This window comes from Vipera berus (genome assembly GCF_964194415.1).
Source record: "Vipera berus genome assembly, chromosome: 1".
Classification (NCBI taxonomy): Eukaryota; Metazoa; Chordata; class Lepidosauria; order Squamata; family Viperidae; genus Vipera; species Vipera berus.
In genome coordinates this window covers 217,961,630-217,984,873 of record NC_138202.1, presented here as the reverse complement: position 1 = coordinate 217,984,873, position 23,244 = coordinate 217,961,630, and the positions used below count along the sequence as shown (strand labels likewise).

The 23,244-nt window shown below is 40.8% G+C and overlaps 1 protein-coding gene across 2 annotated transcripts in view; it reads right to left on the bottom strand.

The window, feature by feature from the left end:
* The window catches only part of NOL10 (nucleolar protein 10), a 40,300-nt gene that overhangs the window by 7,437 nt on the left and 9,619 nt on the right, over positions 1-23,244 (bottom strand). Inside the window, exons 9-17 of one of the 2 annotated variants that reach the window (XM_081333008.1) lie at positions 21,613-21,698; positions 21,389-21,467; positions 20,175-20,324; positions 15,464-15,550; positions 14,581-14,647; positions 12,420-12,472; positions 1,969-2,095; positions 1,044-1,123; positions 648-746 (exon numbers count right to left, since the gene is read on the bottom strand). In XM_081333008.1, the coding sequence (XP_081189134.1) occupies positions 648-746; positions 1,044-1,123; positions 1,969-2,095; positions 12,420-12,472; positions 14,581-14,647; positions 15,464-15,550; positions 20,175-20,324; positions 21,389-21,467; positions 21,613-21,698 (828 nt within the window). The remainder of the gene's footprint in view (positions 1-647; positions 747-1,043; positions 1,124-1,968; positions 2,096-12,419; positions 12,473-14,580; positions 14,648-15,463; positions 15,551-20,174; positions 20,325-21,388; positions 21,468-21,612; positions 21,699-23,244) is intronic. The other variant, XM_081333009.1, reaches the window with a different exon arrangement.

Here is a 23,244-nt window from a genome sequence, read left to right as displayed (position 1 = left end):
AAAAAAATGGTCTCAGACTTTGTCACTGGTTCTGGGGAAATCCACTTTTAAAAATCAAGAAGACTCTTAAGGAAACTGAAAGGGCAAACTTGATGGACCACTGGGTGTTTTCCTGCCATCAGGTTTCTACATCTCTATGTTTCTTCAAGCAGCAGCAGTACCTTTTTTTTCAGATTCACAAAGAAGCCTGAACAATGCTGGGATCCCTCCTCCATGATGCAAAGTGAGCCCTAAGCACTATGCCATTCCTATTACAACCGCTGGCATTTTTGCCAAGCTAGCACAAAATAAAATTCAGGTTGCTGACTTATCACCTGGTTCAAATGTCATTTCTCATCAGGAAAACCCAATCTACGTAGGGGCTACCTAATTCCTTCCTTCAAGAATCCTGAAAAGGGGGGGAAGGAGAATATGGATTCCTGCCGATAGCTGAGCCAAACGCCAGTAGTGCCCTTTGAGATCTCACTACTTACCCCAGCAAGGTCAAAAACAAGAAAAAAAACTCTGCAGCAGGTGACACGCTGTGCTCCTTTCCTTTCAGGCGTAACAACTCTCAAACCCTCCAAATGTACTGCTTATATCTAGGACTCTCTCTTTCATTCTCTCTTGGATGAACCTATCCTGAACGAACCAAGCTTCTTCTTTACCTTTAGCTGCACTCTCTGTGCGCGTGTTTCTTCTATCTTCTGTCTAATTTTCTCCCTTCTGTATTCCTCGTAGGCAAAAGGGTTTACCATCATTTTAACCTGCAAGCACAAAGCAACCAGGGAGAAAAAGGAAGAAACCATAAATCATTGCATAATTCTTCCACTTGATTTAACACTCTTATTTGCTGGATTTATTATTCAGGATTGCCAGCCAGAATGAGAATAAATCTAAAAATCAGGCTACGTTAAACGTTGCTGAAAGATGGCAATAAAATGAAACTCACGGCAGCCAACTAATTAAAAGTCATCTCATCCATTCAACCAAAGGTCTGCCTGAAAAAAAGGTGCTCAATGAGAAAGGGAGCTACCTTGACTCCTTTGGGCAAACCCACGTACCTTATGATACAATCGTATGTCCATGAAAAAGCCATGCATGTATGCCCGAAGAAGGGGTGATCCAATAAGATGAGAAAGCCCTGGAGACAAAATGGAGGTTGGGGGGGGGGGAAACAGAGAGAGGGAGATACATATATTGAACATGACTTTAATATAACACAAAACTTAGAAAATAAATTTCAAAGTATCCATGGCAAAAAAAAACACAATCTCGTGTTGCCAACATGATTATAGACTTTTGATTCCAGGTCACCGTCACAGACTCCCTGCAAAATCTAAGATAACCACTTTGTGTTACTTAGCTATAAATCTTTAAAAAATGACAATTTTAAGTACTCCTAAAGTTTTAAATGCAAGGAGCAAGTAGATTTGAAAAAAAAATCATATTAGATTTAATGTAAATGTTACATCCTTTTAAGGTTTATTTTTTTAAACGCTTAACTGGCTTCTCCCAGGTAAAATATATTTATAGAGTTTTAACAGTTTATTACTAAATTAAACAAGTTTAATTTTCCTCAATTACTAATAAAGAATTGAGTCTCAAGCAGCTTTTAAATTAAGGTCTTCAGCAGGAAAATTATTCCTGCAAAAATGCTAGTTACATTTGTATTTCTTTTGCATAATACTGTTAAGGTACCAAAATTGTACCTTATTCGTTATTTGAATCAGCTAATAATATAAGCCATTCTTTCAACTTAATCAAGGTAGAAATCAAATGTTCTCAATTTGGAGTAGGAAAATAACGAAATCAAAACAGGGGTCTTCTACCAAAGACCTGGTAGTGACAGGATTGCAAATACATTTCATCTTGAAGTACTGTATGTTGTAGTCACTAAGATACATACCGGTATAAGTAAATCTGAGGTCATACTCAAAGGAAAGAGGCAAGACAAAATAAATCACATCTACAGCAGTAATACTTTACCAAGATTGTCAAGATCTTTTCTTGTTACAAATTTATAGTCATCATAAACTGTTGTCTCTGGGTTCTCCTCCAGCTCTTCTGTCAGATTATCAAGAAATGAGCACCACTTGGGAGCAGGACCTAAAACCTGTAGATATATTAAAATCAGATGTGATGGCAAATTATTTCGATCAAAACACAATGACCCAATAAGTCTGAAAGTGATTGCTTCCCTTTCCTCTAAATGAGGGTGGCTTAGCCCTTTTCCACTGTTGATATCAATCTCTCTCCTGCTACTCGGTTCATGCCCAGTGAACCCAGATTAACCGAGTAAACTTCAATATGTACACAACATTATCAAGGTGCATGTTGAAAGCTCGCTCTTTCTCCAGAGGAAAGGGGGAAAAAAAAGAAATAATGGCACCTACAGAATGGAACTTTTAATGCCCCACTTCCTTTTCAAATCAATCAGTGACAATAATATAGGGAGAAGATAAACAAGACATTTCAAAAGAGAACAGCTGCAATCTAAGCAACCTGGATCTCCCTACTCCAGAGCAAAATATATTTTGGGGATGCTAGGCCTATGTGCTCTTCATATGATGATTCATGTCACTGTAGCTGAGACCACGTCAACCTTATCTACCACCTACACAACTCAGCTCGAGGAGAAAAATATTTGTACATATCAATAAAAACAGCCAGTGCCAATGATTTAAGTACACATTCACTGCCAGCATACTCCAAGTACTTCTTTGGAATTGTTACTGAGTTTAATTTTTCAATACACACATGAAAAGTTGTGTACGTGTGGGGGAGGGTCTACAAATTATTAATGATGAAGTTCTACATAACTGTGAATAAAAGAAGGCTCAGTACAGAAAGATTCAACCTGTGCTGTCAAATGTCTGAGTGGCACATGGCAGTTGCCTTAGCAAGAAACCTCAGCAGTGAAACGTAAATTTTCCTGATTAAAAACAGCTGAAGATTTGGGTTCCAATCAACATGTTATTTCATACTACTATTAACTGTAATCTCCCGTCTATTTTTTTTCTCTACCCTTCTACATTTCAAGGCTCTGACCTGAAAAGTGCAATTATAATTTTCCTCAAACACCCCGAGAAAACATTCTTTCTGAATTAGCCATTACATCCTCATCTTGTAGTTGAGTCTGTGCAAACTACTGACAGCTTCCCCATTAACCTACTTTCTGATTTATTGAGAATAAGGCTGTTAACCTACTTCGCTTTCCTTTCAGTGTAATTATGCCATGCTTTGACACAGGCTTCCTTTTCTTTCCTACAAGATACACCCAAGGGTGATCATTGCTACCATTCGTTTTTCTCCTCTGCTCTTGACAAACTCAACCCTAGCAGTCTTTTAGGTTCCCTTCCTCTATTGCTCCTGAGTACTCTCCCTGTCGGTGCTGTCAAAACAAGTATACCTGCTTTCGCCATCTTTGCCTTCAAACAAATCTTCCCCCAAAATACACAAGGTCGCATTTCCCCAACCTTAGTTTATACCATCATCTATTCTTTCTTGGCTTAAAAAGGTAAAGGTAAAGGTTCCCCCGCACATGCGTGCTAGTCGTTTCCGACTCTAGGGGCCGGTGCTCATCTCCGTTTCAAAGCCGAAGAGCCAGCGCTTGTCCGAGGACGTCTCCGTGGTCATGTGGCCGGCATGACTAGATGCCAAAGGCGCACGGAACGCTGTTACCTTCCCACCGTAGTGGTCCCTATTTTTCTACTTGCATTTTTATGTGCTTTCGAACTGCTAGGTTGGCAGAAGCTGGGACGAGTAACAGGCGCTCACTCTGTTAGGGGCTGCCTAACGATGGGAAAAGAGTTTATGAAAGATCAACCTGACTGCAGATTTCAGTATTTCCAGGTAAAGTTCATCGTCATGTGTTGGTTTTCTACCATTCTATTTACAAGCACTGACAGGAAGCAGATGGGTACTATTTATCTACAGGCACTAATTTGAGCCCCTGGAACAGCTCCAGGTAAGCAATTCTGTTAAAACCGCATCTGAGAAGGAAAGCTTTTAAACTCCCCTCCACCGGAAGCATGCCTAATATTCATTTATGGCCATTAGACTGGCAGAGCAAACTCCAGCCCATCGTCCAGGAACCGTTCCCTGTTTCTCTTCCTCTCCTCTGAGAAATCAGAAGCAAAGGAAGGAAGAGCTACTGGATTTTAAAGAGCTGAAGGAATGTCAGCACCAGGGACTTGTCAAGCAGGGGTAAGAAAATCTGTTTCAATGAAAATGCTCAGTTCTACACAGCTAGTAAAGGGCCTCCCTCTTCAGTCTCCGTTTTTGCTTCTCTCTCCTTTTCTTCAAAAAGAAAGTTAAGGGAAGGAGGGGAAACAAAAGAAAAATGAAGTTTTTGCTTTTCTTTTCGGTCACCAGAGGTCTGGGGATGAATCCGTTGCTGGCTTTTACACCCCACCGAGTGAAGTATCACAGCAGCCTTCTCCAATCAGGTGGTCACACCACGCTGGGAGTTGCACCGCAATATACCGGGAAGGCTGTACTAAATATCCAACAGAAAGTCAGTGGGCCATAATGAAACTCTGCCTAGAACTGTATCATGGAGACTATGAGCACAATCTTAAAAATACTGAATCCTATGGATCTTCCCATGGATAAGCAGTTTTTCCCCCCTCCGTGGACGTCCTGCTGGAAGAGGCTGCCCACACAAGGTATAATGGGCATTATTATATTGCTGTGCTAATGTTATGTGTTAACCAGCCTAGGGAATTCTAACGTTATCATCAATCCAGACCAATTCAGCATTACGCTTTATGCGTCATCCTTCAACATCCCACAATGTCGCTTTGATTTCTTTCCTCTCGATCACTGTTGATCACTATGAAGATTAGGGATATATTTGCTTAGTCTTGTGAGCCAGTTGCTCCAAGGAGAAGCCATGAGAACTGCAAACAACAAGAAAGCTTTGACAGAGATGATTTGCATTCATTTCCTTCTTGCTGTGCTTTTTTTTTTTATTTCTCTCCCAGGCCTGTGACTCCTTGAACAGCCCTACTGTAAGATCAGGCTCATCTCTTATTCTGAAGCTTGCTCATTTCTAGGCCAGATATTTAATATAGGCTGTGTCATCTATATTAGAAGAGGGAACAAATGGCAGGGTTATTCAAACATACAGTGGTGAAAGAAATTACACGAAAATTTAGAACATTCATAACCTTGCAATGCTGTGACCTACAATGTGATGTGAGTTTCATCTAAACCTCATTAAGAGATGAAGAGAGTCTGGTTAAATAAACAAAAAAAGAAAGCAATGTCAAGACTTTTTACTGAACACACTCTGCCAACATTCACTGCCTTTGTTGGGGGAAAAAACCACACGTGCCACCTCTTTTGACAGCCGTAACTTCAATCTAATGTCTTCTGTATCTATTAATCAATCCTTAACATCAGCTTGAAGATATTTTGACTTCTTTATGGAAACTGCTTCAACTCACTTCACATTATGACATATTTAGCTAGATTCATGGCAGGACTCTGATTTAATCATTCAAAAAATTAGCTCCATTTACCTCAGGGGTCTTCAAACTTGGCCCTTTTATGACTCGTGGACTTCAACTCCCAGAATTCCTCAGCCAGGCACGCTGACTGAAGAATTCTGGGAGTTGAAGTCCACGAGTCATAAAAGGGCCAAGTTTGAAGACCCCTGATTTACCCCCTTAAGAGAGATGACTATCCTAGGGCTTCACGTACATTCTAACTAAGGAAGTAAAATATTAGTCAGTATGATCAAATAAGGGATGACAGAGTATACTGTTGGGCTGGTTTGTTTAAGCAGAATTTTTCTATTAATTGAATTTAGATGAAGTGGGCCAGAGTATTGTTAGATTACAGACAGATCTAAAGATTCAAATACTTTCTGGTACTACTCCAAAATCATCCTGCTACACATTTCTCCACAATAACCAACTGTCACAGAACAGAGATGCAGGTCAATAGAAGCTAGTTAGGACAGAGGAGGCAATCAGGATTGTTTCCAGAACAGGAACAGAACAGCCAAACAAAATACACGTTGCCTTGCCATCTTCTGGCCAAATGAAATCTTGTATAAGTAGACTCAACAGTGCTCTTCATTATTTGACAAGCATGCTAGTCCATCAATTTGGGGAAAGCATCTTCTCCTAGTTTTACAAGCTTTGGAAGGATGCATTATATTGATGGAGTACGCCAGTTTTTCCCCCTAAAAGTTTGAATACAAAAGCAGTTGCCTGTAATTTCCAAATATTTCCCCAGACCCTTCCTGTACCTAATTCTACAATTACTTTGTAAAGTAGCAGAAAGGCCACTGTTTAAATGGTCTTCTGGCCAAACAATGATAGGTCACTAAATTAAAACTTCATATTCGTAATAGAAAGGAGCTGTCATGACAGCTTCCTTTGGTTAGACATCAATTAATACCTGCCCTCCTCACTAGGTGTAACTACCCGATGCCTTTTATTGCTTCCAAAATGTAGAGGTGGAGGTATAATTCCATCAGCTTGAGGACTTTCCATGGCATAGTGAGGGCCATACTCCATAGGTCAGGATGTTTTATAATGCTCATGGTACCTATAGGGCTTTAAATCTTCCCAACTCTACACACACACACACACACACACACACACCCCAAAGGAGAGGGGGAATTGGCTTGAATTTTTTTTGGTTTTCCCAGCTCTGGGGTCATAACATGGGTTGCTGCAAGCCACATCTAGTTTTTTTGCTCTCCTGTTCCAATACAGCTAAGGTACTCCTGACCAGAGGGATTCTATTTAAACCCAATGTGATGGGAATCCCAAAGCCACATTGGTTAACTACTAAAGGCACTGTCTGTTTTCATATCTCTGAAGAGCTTCCTAATTCTATTTCAGGATAAAAATTCACATTTTAAAATAAGGATGTTACAACAGATGGGACATACCGTATATACTTGAGTATAAGCCGACTTGAGTATAAGCCGAGACCCCCAATTTCACCCCCAAAAACTGGAAAAAGTTATTGACTCGAGTATAAGCCGATCCGCCGTTCTGCAAGCCTCCGCCGCCAGCAGAGGCTCGATCCGCCATTTTGCAAGCCTGAATACACAGGAATACCCTGTGTGGCCGCGGCTCTCGGGGAAGCCCTGGCTGTCCGCTTCCTCGCTCCACGCTGCCAGTTGGGGCCCGCGCGTTCCCCGGGCAAATCGCGGCACCCAGCAGGCGAGGAAACACGCCCGCTCCAGTCGCCCCCCCTTCCCTCAGGAGACGCGAAGCAAGTGACCGCCCGGAGCTTACCGAGGACTTGCGCGCGGCCGAGGCTTCGGTGCTTCCAGGATCGCGCGCACCTCTCCCAAGCCGCCGCCGTCCGGAGACCTGCCGAAGTTTGGGGAGGTTTGGGGAGGTGCGCGCGCACCTCCCCAAACCTCCCCAAACGTCGGCAGGTCTCCGGACTTCCGCGCCCTGCCTGCCTGCTTCTTTCCGCTGCGGAAAGAAGCAGGCAGGCAGGGCGCGGAAGTCCGGAGACCTGCCGATGTTTGGGGAGGTTTGGGGAGGTGCCCAAACCTCCCCAAACGTCGGCAGGTCTCCGGACCTCCGCGCCCTGCCTGCCTGCTTCTTTCCGCTGCGGAAAGAAGCAGGCAGGCAGGGCGCGGAAGTCCGGAGACCTGCCGACGTTTGGGGAGGTGCCCAAACCTCCCCAAACGTCGGCAGGTCTCCGGACCTCCGCGCCCTGCCTGCCTGCTTCTTTCCGCAGCGGAAAGAAGCAGGCAGGCAGGGCGCGGAGGTCCGGAGAACTGCCGACGTTTGGGGAGGTTTGGGGAGGCGCGCACCTCCCCAAACCTCCCCAAACGTCGGCAGGTCTCCGGACCTCCGCGCCCTGCCTGCCTGCTTCTTTCCGCTGCGGAAAGAAGCAGGCAGGCAGTGCGCGGAGGTCCGGAGACCTGCCGACGTTTGGGGAGGTTTGGGGAGGCGCGCACCTCCCCAAACCTCCCCAAACTTCGGCAGGTCTCCGGACGGCGGTGGCTTGGGAGAGGTGCGCGCGATCCCGGAAGCACCAAAGCCTCGGCCGCGCACAAGTCCTCGGTAAGTTTTTTTGTTGACTGGAGTATAAGCCGAAGTGGAATTTTTCAGCCCAAAAAGTGGGCTGAAAAATTTGGCTTATACTCAAGTATATACGGTAATTAAAAACTGAACAGGTATTTTTTTTTTAAATGAAAGAACGTATCAATCCAAGTTTTGGTATGAACGTTCTTGTATTATTAATGATGTATGCTTATTTCCACATGGTCATTTTCCAATATTCATCTGCTATCCATTAATATAAATATCTCACCTTCTTCACTCCAGTTTCCAACCTATTCAATGGTGCGTCATATTTAGGAAGTAAATCAATAAATAATCATATGACTCCTATTTCTAACCATCCCCTCAAAATTTTGAATTGTCTGTGCAAAATCTGAGATCTCTCAACAGAAATCCCAAAAGGGGGCAGGGTGTGGTTCATGACTCCCCCACTTCCTTCCCTAAAGCCTTCGCTCCTGGTGTGGTTCTCCTGCCCCCACCTATCACTCTCTATTTTCCCTATAACCATTTCCCCTTTGGGAGGGTGGGGTCCCGGCACCCTTTGTGCTGAAGGCCACATGCAGCTTTCAATAGCCTTGATACCTATCTGTAGACTCCCAAACTATCTTGCCAATTAACATTAATGTTCGATGTGTGAGAGCTGGGGAAATTCCTAATTCAATGAAGAATAATCATATTAACTAGTCAGTATAATTTTGTGAAACTATTCAATTCAATCACCCTCACTCTTTCTTTTTTGCTTTAGCCCTGCCTACATTGTGAAGTGCAGCCTACAACATGCTACCACCTAAAGCATTTCCCTGTATAGAACATTTTATGCTCCCAGAAAATGTTCCCTCCCATCCAGATCCACCTTGGTCCATAGTCTACTACCATCCTTTAACTGAAGTATCTCTCTTTAACATCTGCTTATCCAGCTGCTTATCAGGACCACAGGGTCTCCTCCCACACCCGACACAGAGGTCCAAATGTGTTAAAAGATTCTACAGGATGGCCACAAAATTACTTCCTGAGAGTCACACACTGGATGGTTTCCGCACCTATGCCCACACACGCGCATTTCCTTTGAGGCAACATGTTATGATGGGAAGTAGAGGATTTCCTTTGTTGTGAATAAGTCCAACGTGCTACTTTTTAGATTGAAAGTACTTATCCAAAAACAGATAGGAAGCCCACATTTCCTGTTTTGTGGAGACTCAACAATTGTCTGGCAGATTATACTCAAAAATATTGGCAGATGAAACCACAAGCATTTCGCCACATTACCACAAGAAGACCCAAGAAAGAGAAGGTAAAATTTCTAGGGAAATAAGTTAATGCTGGGCGTGAAATGCACAAGTAAAGCAATATGTTTCTTTCAAATCTATTTTCTATTTTATTTAGTGCTGTTTACAGTTTTAACACCATTTATTGGTGAAAAAAGTTGATATCTAATGATCAACTATTTTACATTTCACTGTGACTGCATAAGACAGAAAAAGTCTATTAACCAAGCTTTGTCCACAGTGGAAATCAAGGGAAAATTATCAAGTTAACTTCAAATGACTGGAAATTTTTAAATAAGTTTATTGTTTTATCATAGACAATAAATACAGAACACTAAAACAAACAAACAAAATGAAACAAAACAAAAACATACATTCGACCCTAACCAGAACAAAAAAGGAAAAAAAAATAAGTGTACAAAAACGGAGGAAAAAGTGGTCAATTACATTTAACATTTAACGTGTAGGATCCACCCTGGCTGACTGTAGCATTTTTTGTACATAAGCTGAGCTTGATTTTAATAAAAAAAAAAGCTTGATTCTGATAAAAGGTGCAAGACTAGAGGTCAACAGTAGAAAATTGAAACACAGAATTCTCTTTTACAGCATCATAACCTTTTTGCTCCTTCAAATACATGTTTTATTTATTATTTGTATTATTATTAACTATTTTCACAGGTCCACAATCCTTTGGCAATATTTTCCATACATTCTGGAGGAGACTGATCTGAGTTATCATGCTAATATCTAGGGATGATATTAGATCCTAGCCACATACTATTTATGAAAAAGCAATGTAGTCAAGCAATGTATTCATGGGAACAAATTGCCTCTAATGGCACCCTGCTCCCAACTCCCTTATTAAAAGTGTAAGGGCCCATCTGAACAGAACTTGGAAGATGTATGGGGTAGAAGAGATACAAGCGAAAGTTCTTTGATATGAGTGTATGTAATGCTTATGTAATGCTACACATAATCTAAAATCAACCTGGGCCTTTCTTCAGTATGCCTGACCTTGATGAACCTGGCCCAAGAACTATAATGCTTTAAAATGTTTTATCTTAATGAGTTTCTCATTTGCATTATGATGAATTGATGGCAAACAATCTTTAGAAATATGACAACAAAAATAAGTAATTCCCAGGCTAGTCATCCCATTAAAAGAAATCTAAGCAAATTAATTGAACTACTCTCAGTTCATTAATTCGCATTAACATAAATGTGCATAAAAATTCTGAAGGAAAGAAAGTATAACTTGTTTTCTAAATGACCGATGAACATGTACTAACATTTTCCCCAACTTTTAAGGTAATTCTTATTATTCATGTTTTTAAAGGACTATTATTCAATTAATTCATTTATTTTCTCTCCCAAATAATATGTTAAAAGACCCTGTGGTGTGTATTTTTTGTTCAGAATGAATAAAACCAAGTTGCTTATTATATATTTTATATAGGTGACAGAAAGTTGTTTTCATTTAAGTTAAAATATATCTAAGAAAGCTAAGTATGACTGCAAGCCAAATAAAAAAAAATGGAATTTCTAATACAAGACTCAGTATTTTGAGGGATTTCATAGTAATGTTTTTTAAAATATTATTATGAGAGTGGCAATCCTAAAACTTTTCAAGATTTTACAAAGTTCAGTAAACACAAATGCACTCAGGATGTCTAAACACAACTACACTAATATCATGTGGCAATAAACAGCGCCTTCAGTTCTTATATGTGTGTGTTTGCATAATCTGTAATTTACACTACATGCATAGTTTGTTTCCCGCTCTTGTCTGCCAGCATGCTTGAGATAAATATTCTCCCATTAAAACACTGCTTGGTCTTAGTAGTACAGGTTTTGAAAGCCAATTTGCATTTTGGATTCATAATTCTCACCCAGGACCCACTCCTAACCCAACTTAAGATAACAACAGGTGAGGTAGATTGGAAACCGCCAAAATCTCATGAGCATGCTTTGAGTCTTTAGCTATTAGATTAGATGATCTACATATACTATAAATGAGTCCTCCTTTAAATACTCCTAGAGGTTTCAACTAATTCTAAATGCAGCTACTGGACTGTTTTTAATAGGTGACATTCAGACCATATGAATCTACTGTTAATCCAACATTATTACGGTTCCTGTTGCGAGCTACCCAGAGTTGTGTGAGCAGGTGAGCAGCCATGTAAAACTTTGCAATGAGTAAATAAATTACTGGTTATCTTAATTCAAAATGCTGAGGCTAAAATTGTTTTCTTTTATTTACTTAAATTTGTTCTGGCTGCCCACTTTAATAGCTTCTTGGCAGCTTACAAATCCAAAACACGGTTAGAAAGAGTTGAAAACATGAACAAGGCAGCCTGGACTAAAACAGCAAAAATAAAAATATGACAGCCCGCCTCTCCTCCATACATTAATCCCAGGGCTGGAAACAAAATAGGTTTTAAGGACTTTTTGGAACCCCAGGATAGTGGGCACCCTTTTGTGATTCTGGGGTGGTGCTGGGGGAGATGCTATTCCAAAGGATAGGGACAGCAACAGAGAAGACAACTTCCTTTGTCCCACATAATGACAATGTTTAATACAAGATACCTGGAACACACCCACTATTTGAAAATATTGGATGAACAGAAACAATTTGAGATAGGTGGTCCCTCAGATCACCAACCCCGAAAATGATTCAATAGTGGTCTCACTAGACCACTGTGAAAAGTGGGGTGTCAAACAGAACCCTCTGGTTGTGACCTTACATTTTTCAACTACTTCCCCACAGGATCCAATAGCTATATAATCAATCTCCCAATCTAACTGCAACTCTGGGATCTTCTAGTGATCCTCTATTGCAATACGAATGAAACACCGCCTTGCTTAGGTCGGCCAAAGAAGGTACTGCCATCATGAAAAGACACCGTCAATGAAATAAAGTAAACTGTAATTTCAGTGGGATGGGAATAAAAAGCACGCATGAAGTACTGCTGCTGTTTCTTTTTCAACAGCAGTGTAACTCATAGACTGAAATATGTATATAATCCTTGTGACTGAATGCCAACTTTAAATACAAAAAGTACAGATTTATTCTATCATGCCGAGACAAAACAGCAAAGCTCACTTAACAACTCATATTACTTACGGGAATGTAGTAGATGTTCATTTTAGGGGCTTCATTGGCTGTGAACAGCATTCCTGCGGATCAAAAAAATTAAGATTGTTGGTCTCAAATGCAAAACTTTTCCTCCATTTTAAATTTTGAGGAGATTGAACTAAGATTATTAGTGGGAGTAAAGCTAAAATATCATACATTCCAAAGTCTTTAAAAAAAAATTAACAGGTCTACTGATATAGCAGCAACTCTAACTCACACAGAAGAATGTTTAACCCAAACCAACAGAAGTAATCACCTTTTCTCCCATCTTTCAACATGTACCTTGCATTCAATCAAGTACACTTGCAGATTAATTAAGAGAAAAACATGAATCAGTCCAACACCGATATTTGACAAAGGAGAAATTGTTTTTCTTCCATAATACTGATAGCATTGGAGCAGCGGGCAGCATCTTGTTTATCTTTAATTGTCAACAATGTCCATTATTTTTATCTCGGATATTATACCGACAACCAGATTCTAACAACCAAGAAACTTAGAATAAATCTGGATTTTTGAATGTTGCATTATCCAGTATAGTTGACTTCTAACAATAGTAAGAGATAAGTTCTAATTAATATCTATAACTTAATCCTTGAACACGGGACACAAAAGTGCCATTTTACAGCCAGATGGGATTAAGACAATCTTTGCAGATTTCTTTTTTTAAAAATCCAACATTTATTTCCATAATTCCACCCTCCTCACTCCTGGACAAGGAAGTTAATAATATAAAACAAGAACACTAATCAAACTACAGCGATCACAAAGACTTTGTAAGCATGACCATCCATAATAACTTCCATACATTGCAGTAAAGATGCAAGCAGTAAAAATCCACAGCTTCCTGTAAGCACTCTAATTAAATTCTGCCAATCCCATCAAACGGTATCAACTTCCTGCAGAGTTACAGATTTAGAGTGACAATCTGCAGGATCCTGGCTCATGTGAAAATCAGCATGTATACAACTGTGTGCAGCTTCTAGCAGGAAGCCAAGATTGTGTGAGTGACTTTGGGGGAAGGGAGAGGTAGGGCTTAACTACAGCACAAGGACTCCAAGTTTCAGAACATATGAATGGAGCATGGAGCTCAAGGGATACCCTATTTAAAGCAGGTAGGTCTTGTATTTTTATTTTCCCATTCAAAAAATAACAGGCATCCAATAAAGATGCTTTCCCCCCCCCCCTTCAACACCAAAAAGGATATAATGGACTCCTTGATTAATTCAGTAGGAAGAATCTCTACTATTCCCCACTCCAATATAAACTTAAATTCAAAACAATTCATTAACCAGGGGAAAATGTGTACTCATGCTGTGGAGGGACCGTTTCTATATGCCTGTGGAAGAGGACTTCCAGAGAAGCTCTATAAGGACATGATATTATAAAACACTTCTCCAGATAGATGCCCATTGAGCTGCAAGCTACACATTCTCAAAGTGGTACCTGTAATAAATCAGGAAGGCATCACACCCAAACATGGGAAAAAAAATCCTGTCTGCTTTGAATAATCTCATTAGTAAAAGACAATGCACAGAGACACTCTTAAGACATCAGAGACATCTGACAGTGAAATTTTGTAACGGGGGAATAAAATGATCCAATTCTAACATGACGATATTTTGAATGAGAGATGAAGATTTTGGAATTTAAAAAATGAACTGATTAAAAACCTCTATGAAGAATAATGACAAAGTATATGTCTATCTTTAAATCTTAAACTCATCACCCCTTGAATTGGACAGGTTTTTAGGAAATCACAACCAGCTCTCTATCCAATCCTCATGAAGGATTCAGTATACAGTACAGCCCAGTGCTTCTCACTCTTTGAATCTGTAAGAGATGTGGACTTCAATTCCCAGAATTCTTCAGCCAGCATGGCTGGCTCGGAAATTCTGAGTTGAAATATTTTAAAATTGCTAAGGTGAAAAATATTTTCACCTGTAAGAGCGAAAATGCTCCAAAGCTGTTTAAAATTGTTAAGAATTCTGAAATGGTCAACAGATGATTCATTAAGCACTGTCAGAGGAAAAATGAAAAGGGTCAACTCCTCCCACATTCTCAAGAAATTATCTTAACATTGGGCAGCCAGAAAAGCTATGAGTCAATCTGTATGACCAGAAAATCCAGATATTATTTTGTACTTTACCTGAATTGGGGTACAGGCAAACATCATTAATATTATGTTCAGGTTCTATAGACGTGAATATTTTCCCCTGAAAAATAAAGTCACACAGTTCTTAATGAAAGCATACAAAGGAAGTAAGGAATTTCGTATTATAGAAAGAGGATTATTTGGGTAGTGACATGGATAGCATATAAATTCAATAAATTCTTCAGACAATAACTCATTATCTACAGAAATATTGTTATTGCCTTCATATTGCTAATATTAATTTGGAAGCGTGTGCACTTAAATAGAACAATTTCATTACTATTTCAGGAAAGAATTGGTTCAAAGTCTTCACTTCCACTATGTTGTGCAAAGCCTTATTTTTATAGCTGTTGCAGTCTGAAATTTTAGTACTTTTTAAGAGTGTAAATCTATCTATCATCTATCTATCTATCTATCTATCTATCTATCTATCTATCTCCATCCATCCATCCATCCATTAAATTGTTACTTGAACCATGCAAAGAACATCTAGCAGCAAATTTCTATGTCCATATTACATTTCCTTTTAATAAACGACATGCACCAAATCATAAGACTAATCATATTGTCAAATGGTGCAGTCCGGTCTAAATCTATTGATTTAAGTGGTTGTCAAATATATCAAAATCTCTTCTTCAGAAAAAGAAAGGATTTCTTAGCTCTGGCTAGACTAGACTCATCTTTATTGCCAACAAGCTCTGCTCCATAGCACATAACTCTTCACTTTCACAATGTGTCCTCTCGTATTTCCAGTTCAGTAGATAATCCATAACTGAGGCACAAGATGATTGTAGCAAGCTCCATTTTCTATCATTTGAAGGCACGTTCTGCAGCCATTTTAAGCACCCCACATTCCTTGGCAGCCAATTCCACCTACTTCCAAAGTACTTAGAAGAGGACAATCAGACAATTGTATTGCTAGGTATGAAGAAAGCAAATTACTCTTCTGGTATTTTTCTGCTGGCTGGAGTTGCAAAAAAAATTGACAAGCAAATTTTGAGGACACAGACGTTGAAAGATTTTAACACAACAAACATACTGGCAAGGCTCATATACTGAAGATGTTTTCCTTGAGTAAGTGCCAATTGAACAAAGTACTACAAGCAAATCTCTAACAACCCAGAATTCCTATCTGTCTGCTGGATCAGCCATTGCCTTACACTTTTCATCCAACGTGCATGAACATATGTTTTTCTGGGCCTTCAAAGTAAGTATTTTCTCCCTTTCCGTGGGAGGTATGTGGATTTTCCGTTTCCACTGTAATATTTTCCACACCGTTTTCAATGTTTTCATGTAGAGGAAAAAGATGTTTGGCCAGAGCCAGATTTAATTTAGAAGTGAGTGTATGTATAGGGAGGTATGAAAGAGGAAAGAAAACCTACTGCTTTGAAGAGAGCAATTTATTGTATTAATGACCGCAAGATGTTTGAGGAAGCCCCAACTCCTTTCCTCTCTCCCGTAAAAACAACTCTCCCCCCCTCGAGACAAGTGAAAAGTTAAAAATTATTTTTGTTCCACAACATGCTGGGATCAAAATACTGGGAAAATATTATGCAAAATCATGGTTGTAGCAGAAGAGGTTTGTGGTATGCCGGGAAAAAGGTGAGGAGTCCACATTTTTAGTTCTTACACAGAAGCTCCCTTTGTTCGGATATATATTCCTAAACTGGTAGCCTTCAAATATGGGCTTTGTTTATTGGTATCAAACAAATTTATACCCTGGTGGAGTCACAGGATTCTTGGCAGCTCATAAATTTTTTTATTTTAATTTAATTTAATTTAATTTAATTCCATTTATATCCCGCCCTTCTCCGAAGACTCAGGGCGGCTTACAAGCTTAGCAGTAGCCTTCATTCTATGTATATGCCTGCTTATTAGGGCTTTCACACACACCCCAAGCGGCATTATTACAAAGTCAGCTTAATTGCCCCCAACAATCTGGGTCCTCATTTTACCTACCTCAGAAGGATGGAAGGCTGAGTCAACCTTGAGCCTGGTGGGACTCGAACCTGCACTAATTGCAGGCAGCTGGTGTTACTTAAGGAGGCGTTAGCCCACTGCTCCACTAAGGCTCTTTATTTATATATACAATATAAATGTACAATATAAAAACATACCGCATAAAATAACTAAAACTCAGAGATAACGTATCAGACCCGCAAACCCTTCAAGAACAAAAACCAAAAACAGTCTTCAGCTTTTTTTCAGAAGGCAGTGTCAGAAATGGAGAAAACTCCAATGGAAGGGCTAGTCCCGTGGTGGCAAACCTATGGCACGCGTGCCACAGGTGGCACGCAGAGCCCTCTCTGTGGGCACAGGCGCCATCATCCCAGTCAGCTGGGTTTTATAAAACCTTTTCACTTTAGGCCTCCGCCGCCATGTGCAAAAAAAAAAGAGGTTCAATCAATCAATCAATTTCAACTTCTCGCCGGAAAAAAAAGATTTCGCAAAGTTGGAATTGATTGATTGAACTTTTTAGTCCCACCCAGTCTGCCGTTACCAGCGCAGCCACGCCCACCCAATGGGCCATGCCCACCCAATTGGCCACACCCACCCAATGGGCCACGCCCACCCAGCACCTGACGATACATAAGTGGGTTTTGAGTTGCAGTTTGGGCACTCGGTCTCTAAAAGGTTCGCCATCTTGGGCTAGTCCTATCTCCCTGAAAAGCAATGCTTCCAGACTCTGGACCCCCTTGATTTCTAAGTATGAGAAACAACCAGCTGCTTCTCCCAGCATAATCAAAGAGGCCAGGCCAACTCTAGTGAGGAGATGCAATCCTCTAAGCAACCTAGCACCATGCCATAATTATAAGTTGAAACCAGCACCTTAAATTGCAACCAGACTTCAGTCAGCTATCGGCATGGCCCCCGCTGAGAATTCTGGAGCTGGTGGACATCTGGCAAGTGAAATAGCTGTACTAGAACAGCTTCCCAAAGGCCAGATGTGTGAAGATTAGTCTGTGAAGGTGCCATGGCATAGACGTAGGAGTGACCACTCTTAGGGGAAAAGGTAACCATCCTAAACTTAGTTCTCACTGAATCCAGGATGAGTCAGCTAAATAAAGGATATGAATAGTCGTGACTACAAGTCTGACACTGAAATAGGATATTTGTTTCCCCTTTGTGAATTCCTCCCTTCTTCACTTGTTTCTTTAATAGTTTCATTTTGCCTCTAGGTACAATACTCTTCCTTTCCCTCCCTGTTTAATTCTGGACCTCGCCCACTTCTGCTGCTTTCTTAATAATTAAGAAAAAAGATTTTCTTCCAATCTCAACGTTGAAACCAGAGGATGAGATACTTTCCAGCTCCAGGCAAAGTGGAGACATAAAGCTGCTTCCTATCTTACCACCTTCCAATTACACACAACCAGAGGTGATTAGGGAGTAGCCAAGGCAGATCTATTAGATCTGTTTTGTAATAAGGTGACTCCTCATTTGGAGGAGAACTCACTGAGTTCTCTATAATCCCCTATGGTAATTTTGCTGTAGATACAGTTTAAAAGTCCTTGGGGTGGGGTGTGTTGTATAGCTACCAGTCAAGAATGGCTACTTAAATCATTATGATTCTACTCCCCAAAGTGGACAATGACCAAAAGTGAATCTGTATAGCAAAAAGTTGAGAACTCATTTCAATTTTGATATTCAAAATTCTTGGGTGCTGAAATCATTAATTCCAACTGTATCTTTTACACCTTGGCTTCAGTTGGTGAATTTTAGAGTTGACATCAATAAACAGATTCCACAAGTCTGATATCTGCTCTAGCTCTCTTCTGTATTAAGACGTTATTAAGCCCACAATTCAAAATTAAATGCACCTTAATCTTGTGCATAAGCACATAGACTAAAATGCAAAGGTGAAGCATAAAGGGAGACAAGGTAATAGAACATTTGCTTCACACTCATGAGGTCCTAGGATCAATCTATGGGGTATCCAGAGAAAACCTTTGATCTAAAACCCTTGAAGGTCCTTGTCGGTTCCCACAGAATAGATTATTGCCTCTGTATAAAAGTTTCTTTTGCTCATAATCAATAAACAAAATTTTAAAAGGACAAATCTCTCCAGAATGGTATTATATGTAGTCCTCATTTATCGATCGCAATTGGAACTGGCAACTTTGTCATTGAGAAACGTGGTCATTAAATGAAATGTCATGTGACCACACCAGATTTATAAGTACCACTGCATTAAGTGAACCACCTGCGGTCATGAAGCACAGCACTGCCTGACAGCGACTTATGATTTCCTGCTGGCTTCCCCACTGACTTTGTTGGAAGCTAGCTGTGAAGGATGTAAATAGTGATCATGTGACTGAGGGATACTGAGACCATTATAAATGTACAGTGGTTGCAAACTGCCCAAATTGTAATCATATGATTGCAATGCTGCAATGGCAGGAAGTTCAAGGACTAGTTGTAAGCCTACTTTTTCATAATCTTGGAACAGTCACTGAATGAGGTAGTCGGTAAATGAGGACCACCTGTAATATAAAGAACGAAAGAAATATCTTTCTCCAACCAGCTTGCAAATGCATTTTTAATTTTAAATATCATGTAGGGAAGGAGATTAGAAAAACTAAAGAATTGGAAAAGCATGAGCACGTAGGCAAATGTACGTCAAGTAAGATCAAGCCATAGCACACCATTTCCTATAGTAATGAACAAGGGCAGATACCAATATTAAGCAGAAGACCATTTGTGAGAAGGGAATTTGCGTTTCTTTCCCCCTTCTCTAAGAAGAAGCACAAGGACCGTAGGGAGAAGGACATCTGCTCTCTTAAAGTTACGTTTGCAGAAATGGGTAACAGTGTCTGCTCAAGGTTCAGTCAACCCTATTCAAAGCAATGACCAAATCTTATTTTACGACCATATAAATACATCTGAATCCCAGGACATATCCTTTGGTGTCTCGGTTAGTGATGTTTATCTATTATTCTGTGAACAGAAGGCTTCTTTCTGGACAACTGTGACAGCAGGAAAGATCCTTTAAAGCAGAGGCACCCAACCTTTGGGGAATCAGGGACCGGTTCCGTGGAGAGAGGTTTTTCCACGGACCGGAAGGTGTGTGGTTGTGTGTGCTGCCTGCATCCCACAGATGGGGCTTTGCTTGTTTGTGAAGACCGGTTGCTGGCATGCCCCAGACCAGTACTAGTCCACTGACCGGGGGTTGGGGACCCTTGCTTTAAAGAGCTGGGGAACGAGAATGCCACATGGCTGTATAATAAGCAGGAAGACTAGAAGAGTGAGAGATGATCAGCAGTTGTATCACTCCTGCAACTGACCTTGTTGAATTAGAATGATAATATGAAATATGGCTTAGCCCACAAATTAAGCATTTGGGGATTGTAGCAATACCACTTTCAGTTTTTACAAAATCCAGGACATGCAAACACCTTTTATAGGAGAACTGGAGCACTTCTACTTAACTAAACAGAGTTCCCATTATGATTTATCTGCATACTAAACATGAATAAAACACTATTTTTATCTCCAATGGGGCACCGAAAGTAAGCATGCTATTTATGATTTAGTTATAACAGTAGAAAGTAGACGGTGTTCAGACAGGAGACATGAATCAATATCCTTACCGTGTCCTGGTTCCATAGTTTTATAATTCGTGAGTCAGCAGAAATAATCAGATCCAATGCATTGTGGAACTGGATTGATTTGACCGGTAGACCGTATTGGTGATCCTTCATTATTAATGGATTATTCGACCGAAGATCATAAAGTAAGACCTGGTATCCAGAAACGATAGGTCAATTTTTGTGGTGGTCAGGTATTGTTTAATACAGGTACAAGCCTAAGATAACATTTATATTTTCAAATTGAGAATAATGAAAGAGATATTTTGGGTTATTGAATATTCTGTAAATCCACCCCAGGGACTTTTAAGTAACAAAACCTCTTAGAATAATCCATAGTATTGGTCTGCAAATCAAGCAGCATTAAGCATTATTTTATTTAGAATAACTATTACGTACTTTTATTAAAACACTATGGAACAGACTAGATCAACCCTCATCCATTGCACACTTGACAAATCTCTATTTATATGTTGCAAAATACAGGTCACGGTGTATCATCCAACCATCAGTTTGGCTGGCCTACAGTAATCTCATTACATTCATGAGCAGGGTTTTATTTACCCTTTAAAACTTCAGAGGAGCTATCACAATAATCTCTGGGTATGAATTATACTAATAATTAAAATTAGATTTCCATCCAGTCTGGTTTTGTTTGGTTGGCTGAAGTTTTTTTTATATATACAAAAAAAAAACCCCACAGGAAGCTCTCATCGATAACCCATCTTAACATACAACACATCAACTAACCCTTTTGAAGAATCCACAAGTGTCTTAAGTTTAGACTAGAATTAAGCAATCCGAATTACAATATTCCAGCACCATATTCCCTTCACAAGCTCGCCTTATTGAATTTTCTTTCTTTCTTTCTTTCTCTCTTTCTTTCTTTCTCTTTCTTTCCTTTATTCACTCAGCCAGCCAGCCAATTTATATGCCACCCATCTCACACTGCAAAGTAAGTCTGGGTGGCTTACAATTAAAATCATAAATATTAACATATTAAAAACATTAGGTACAAAGCTAAGAAACAAAAAGACCTATTAGTCCCATCAGCCACCCTCAACACAGAGCACCTCCGTCAGAAGCCCGAGCCACCAAATCCAGGTTTTAATGTCCTTCCAGAAGGCCAAAAGGGTGGGGACAACCTGACCTGTCAGCAAGAAAGTTTACTTCACAGCCCTCAAGGAGTGTCGTAAGAAGGTGTACACATAGCGTACCTGCCCTGTAGATGTTCCAACAGCCATCTTCAAGCTTCCATCAAACTTCAGGGCGGAAACAGCGGGCAGGCCCCCTACCCTGGGAAAATTCGAATACACTTCATTCAGACGCAGTAAAGGTCATCATAATCCAGACCCAGACTTAACACCCCAAATCTGAATCTGGCAGCATATTATTTCTATTAGGAATACGACACCGGAGAGATGTTTAGAAATGTCCATACTCTTGATCAGCAGTCACGCTGCTTAAAGCGCAATCCAGCATCCCAACACGATTTCTCACTCTAGGGTCCCAGCATTCCACCTTTCCCTGAGAAAAACAAAGAAAAATGAAACCACTCGGTTATTCTGAGTAGTTCACCATGGTTCGCCTGCTTCCTGGTCAGCTTTTTACAGAAACCACCAAACTACTTTAAGGCACATTTATTCCTCCAGTTTAAATATTTCGCTGCATTCGAATCTGGCATGATTTCCCCCCCGATTCTGAACAATAACTCGGGAGATTCCAAAGGCAGAATAACACTGAGCTCCTGCAGAACATCAGCCAACTGAATTACATGGAGCACCTGAGCTCTGTTTGGGAAGAAAGGGCCCTAAGAACCAGTTAGTGTAAACTGTGATTGTCTGGTGAGCCCCCGTAGATAGGGCTCGCAACTTGGGAGTCCTCCTAGATTCACGGCTTACTTTGGAAGATCACATAGTGGCCGTGACTAGGGGGGCCTTCGCCCAGGTTCGCCTGGTGCGCCAGTTGCGGCCCTATCTAGACCGGGATGCCCTGCGTACGGTCACTCATGTGCTCGTGACCTCTCGTTTAGACTACTGCAACGCTCTCTACATGGGGCTGCCCTTGAAGACCACTCGGAGGCTCCAACTGGTACAGAATGCAGCCGCGAGAGTTGTGTTGGGAGTTTCCCGATACTCCCATGTTACACCTCTGCTCCGCAAGCTGCATTGGCTCCCAGTTGTCTTCCGGGTGAGGTTCAAGGTGCTGGTATTGACCTACAAAGCCCTACATGGCATGGGTCCGGAATACCTTGGGGAGAACCTGCGGCCGGCATCAACTTCCCTCCGTCCAGTGCGCTCCCACAGAGAGGGTCTCCTCAGGGTGCCACCGGTCAAAGAATGCCGACTGGTGGCCCCCAGGGGGAGGGCGTTCTCTGTGGACGCGCCGGATTTATGGAACCGTCTTCCGGTTGAGCTCCGGATGGCGCCCGACCTTCGCTCCTTCCGGCGCGATCTAAAGACGTATCTTTTTGAACAAGCTGGCCTGGCCTGATGGGAGGGGGTTGGGTTTTTATTATTTTTAAATGCATTTTAATCTATCTAAGAGTTCTGGGCACTTGTTTAATCTTTTTTAATTTTTGTATTCTGTCTTTTTAACATGTATTGCCCTGTTCACCGCCCTGAGTCCTTCGGGAGAAGGGCGGTATACAAATAAAATAAATAAATAAATAAATAAATAATTTAATTGGTATGATTGTTTCCTCAGTCCAAGCTGAAGCTGGATAGAACCCCATTACGATTATAGAGGCAATGTCTACCAGTACAGGTAAGTCTTCGAATTACAGCTAGAATTGGGAATAGAATTCATTTCTTACTTGTTAAGTAAGTCTTGCCCTATTTTATGACCTTTTTTGCCATGTGTGCGAAATGAATCGCTGCAGCTGTTCAGTGAATCAGGTGGTCGCTAAGCGAATCCAGCTTCCCTCGCTGACACTGCTTGTTGGAAGCCGGCTGGGAAGCTTGCAAACGGTGACCACATGACCCCAAGATGCTGCAACCTGCTTGCCAACCACCCAAATTTTGATCACATAACTGTGGGGATGCTGTAACAGGTCTTAAGCACAAGAACCGGT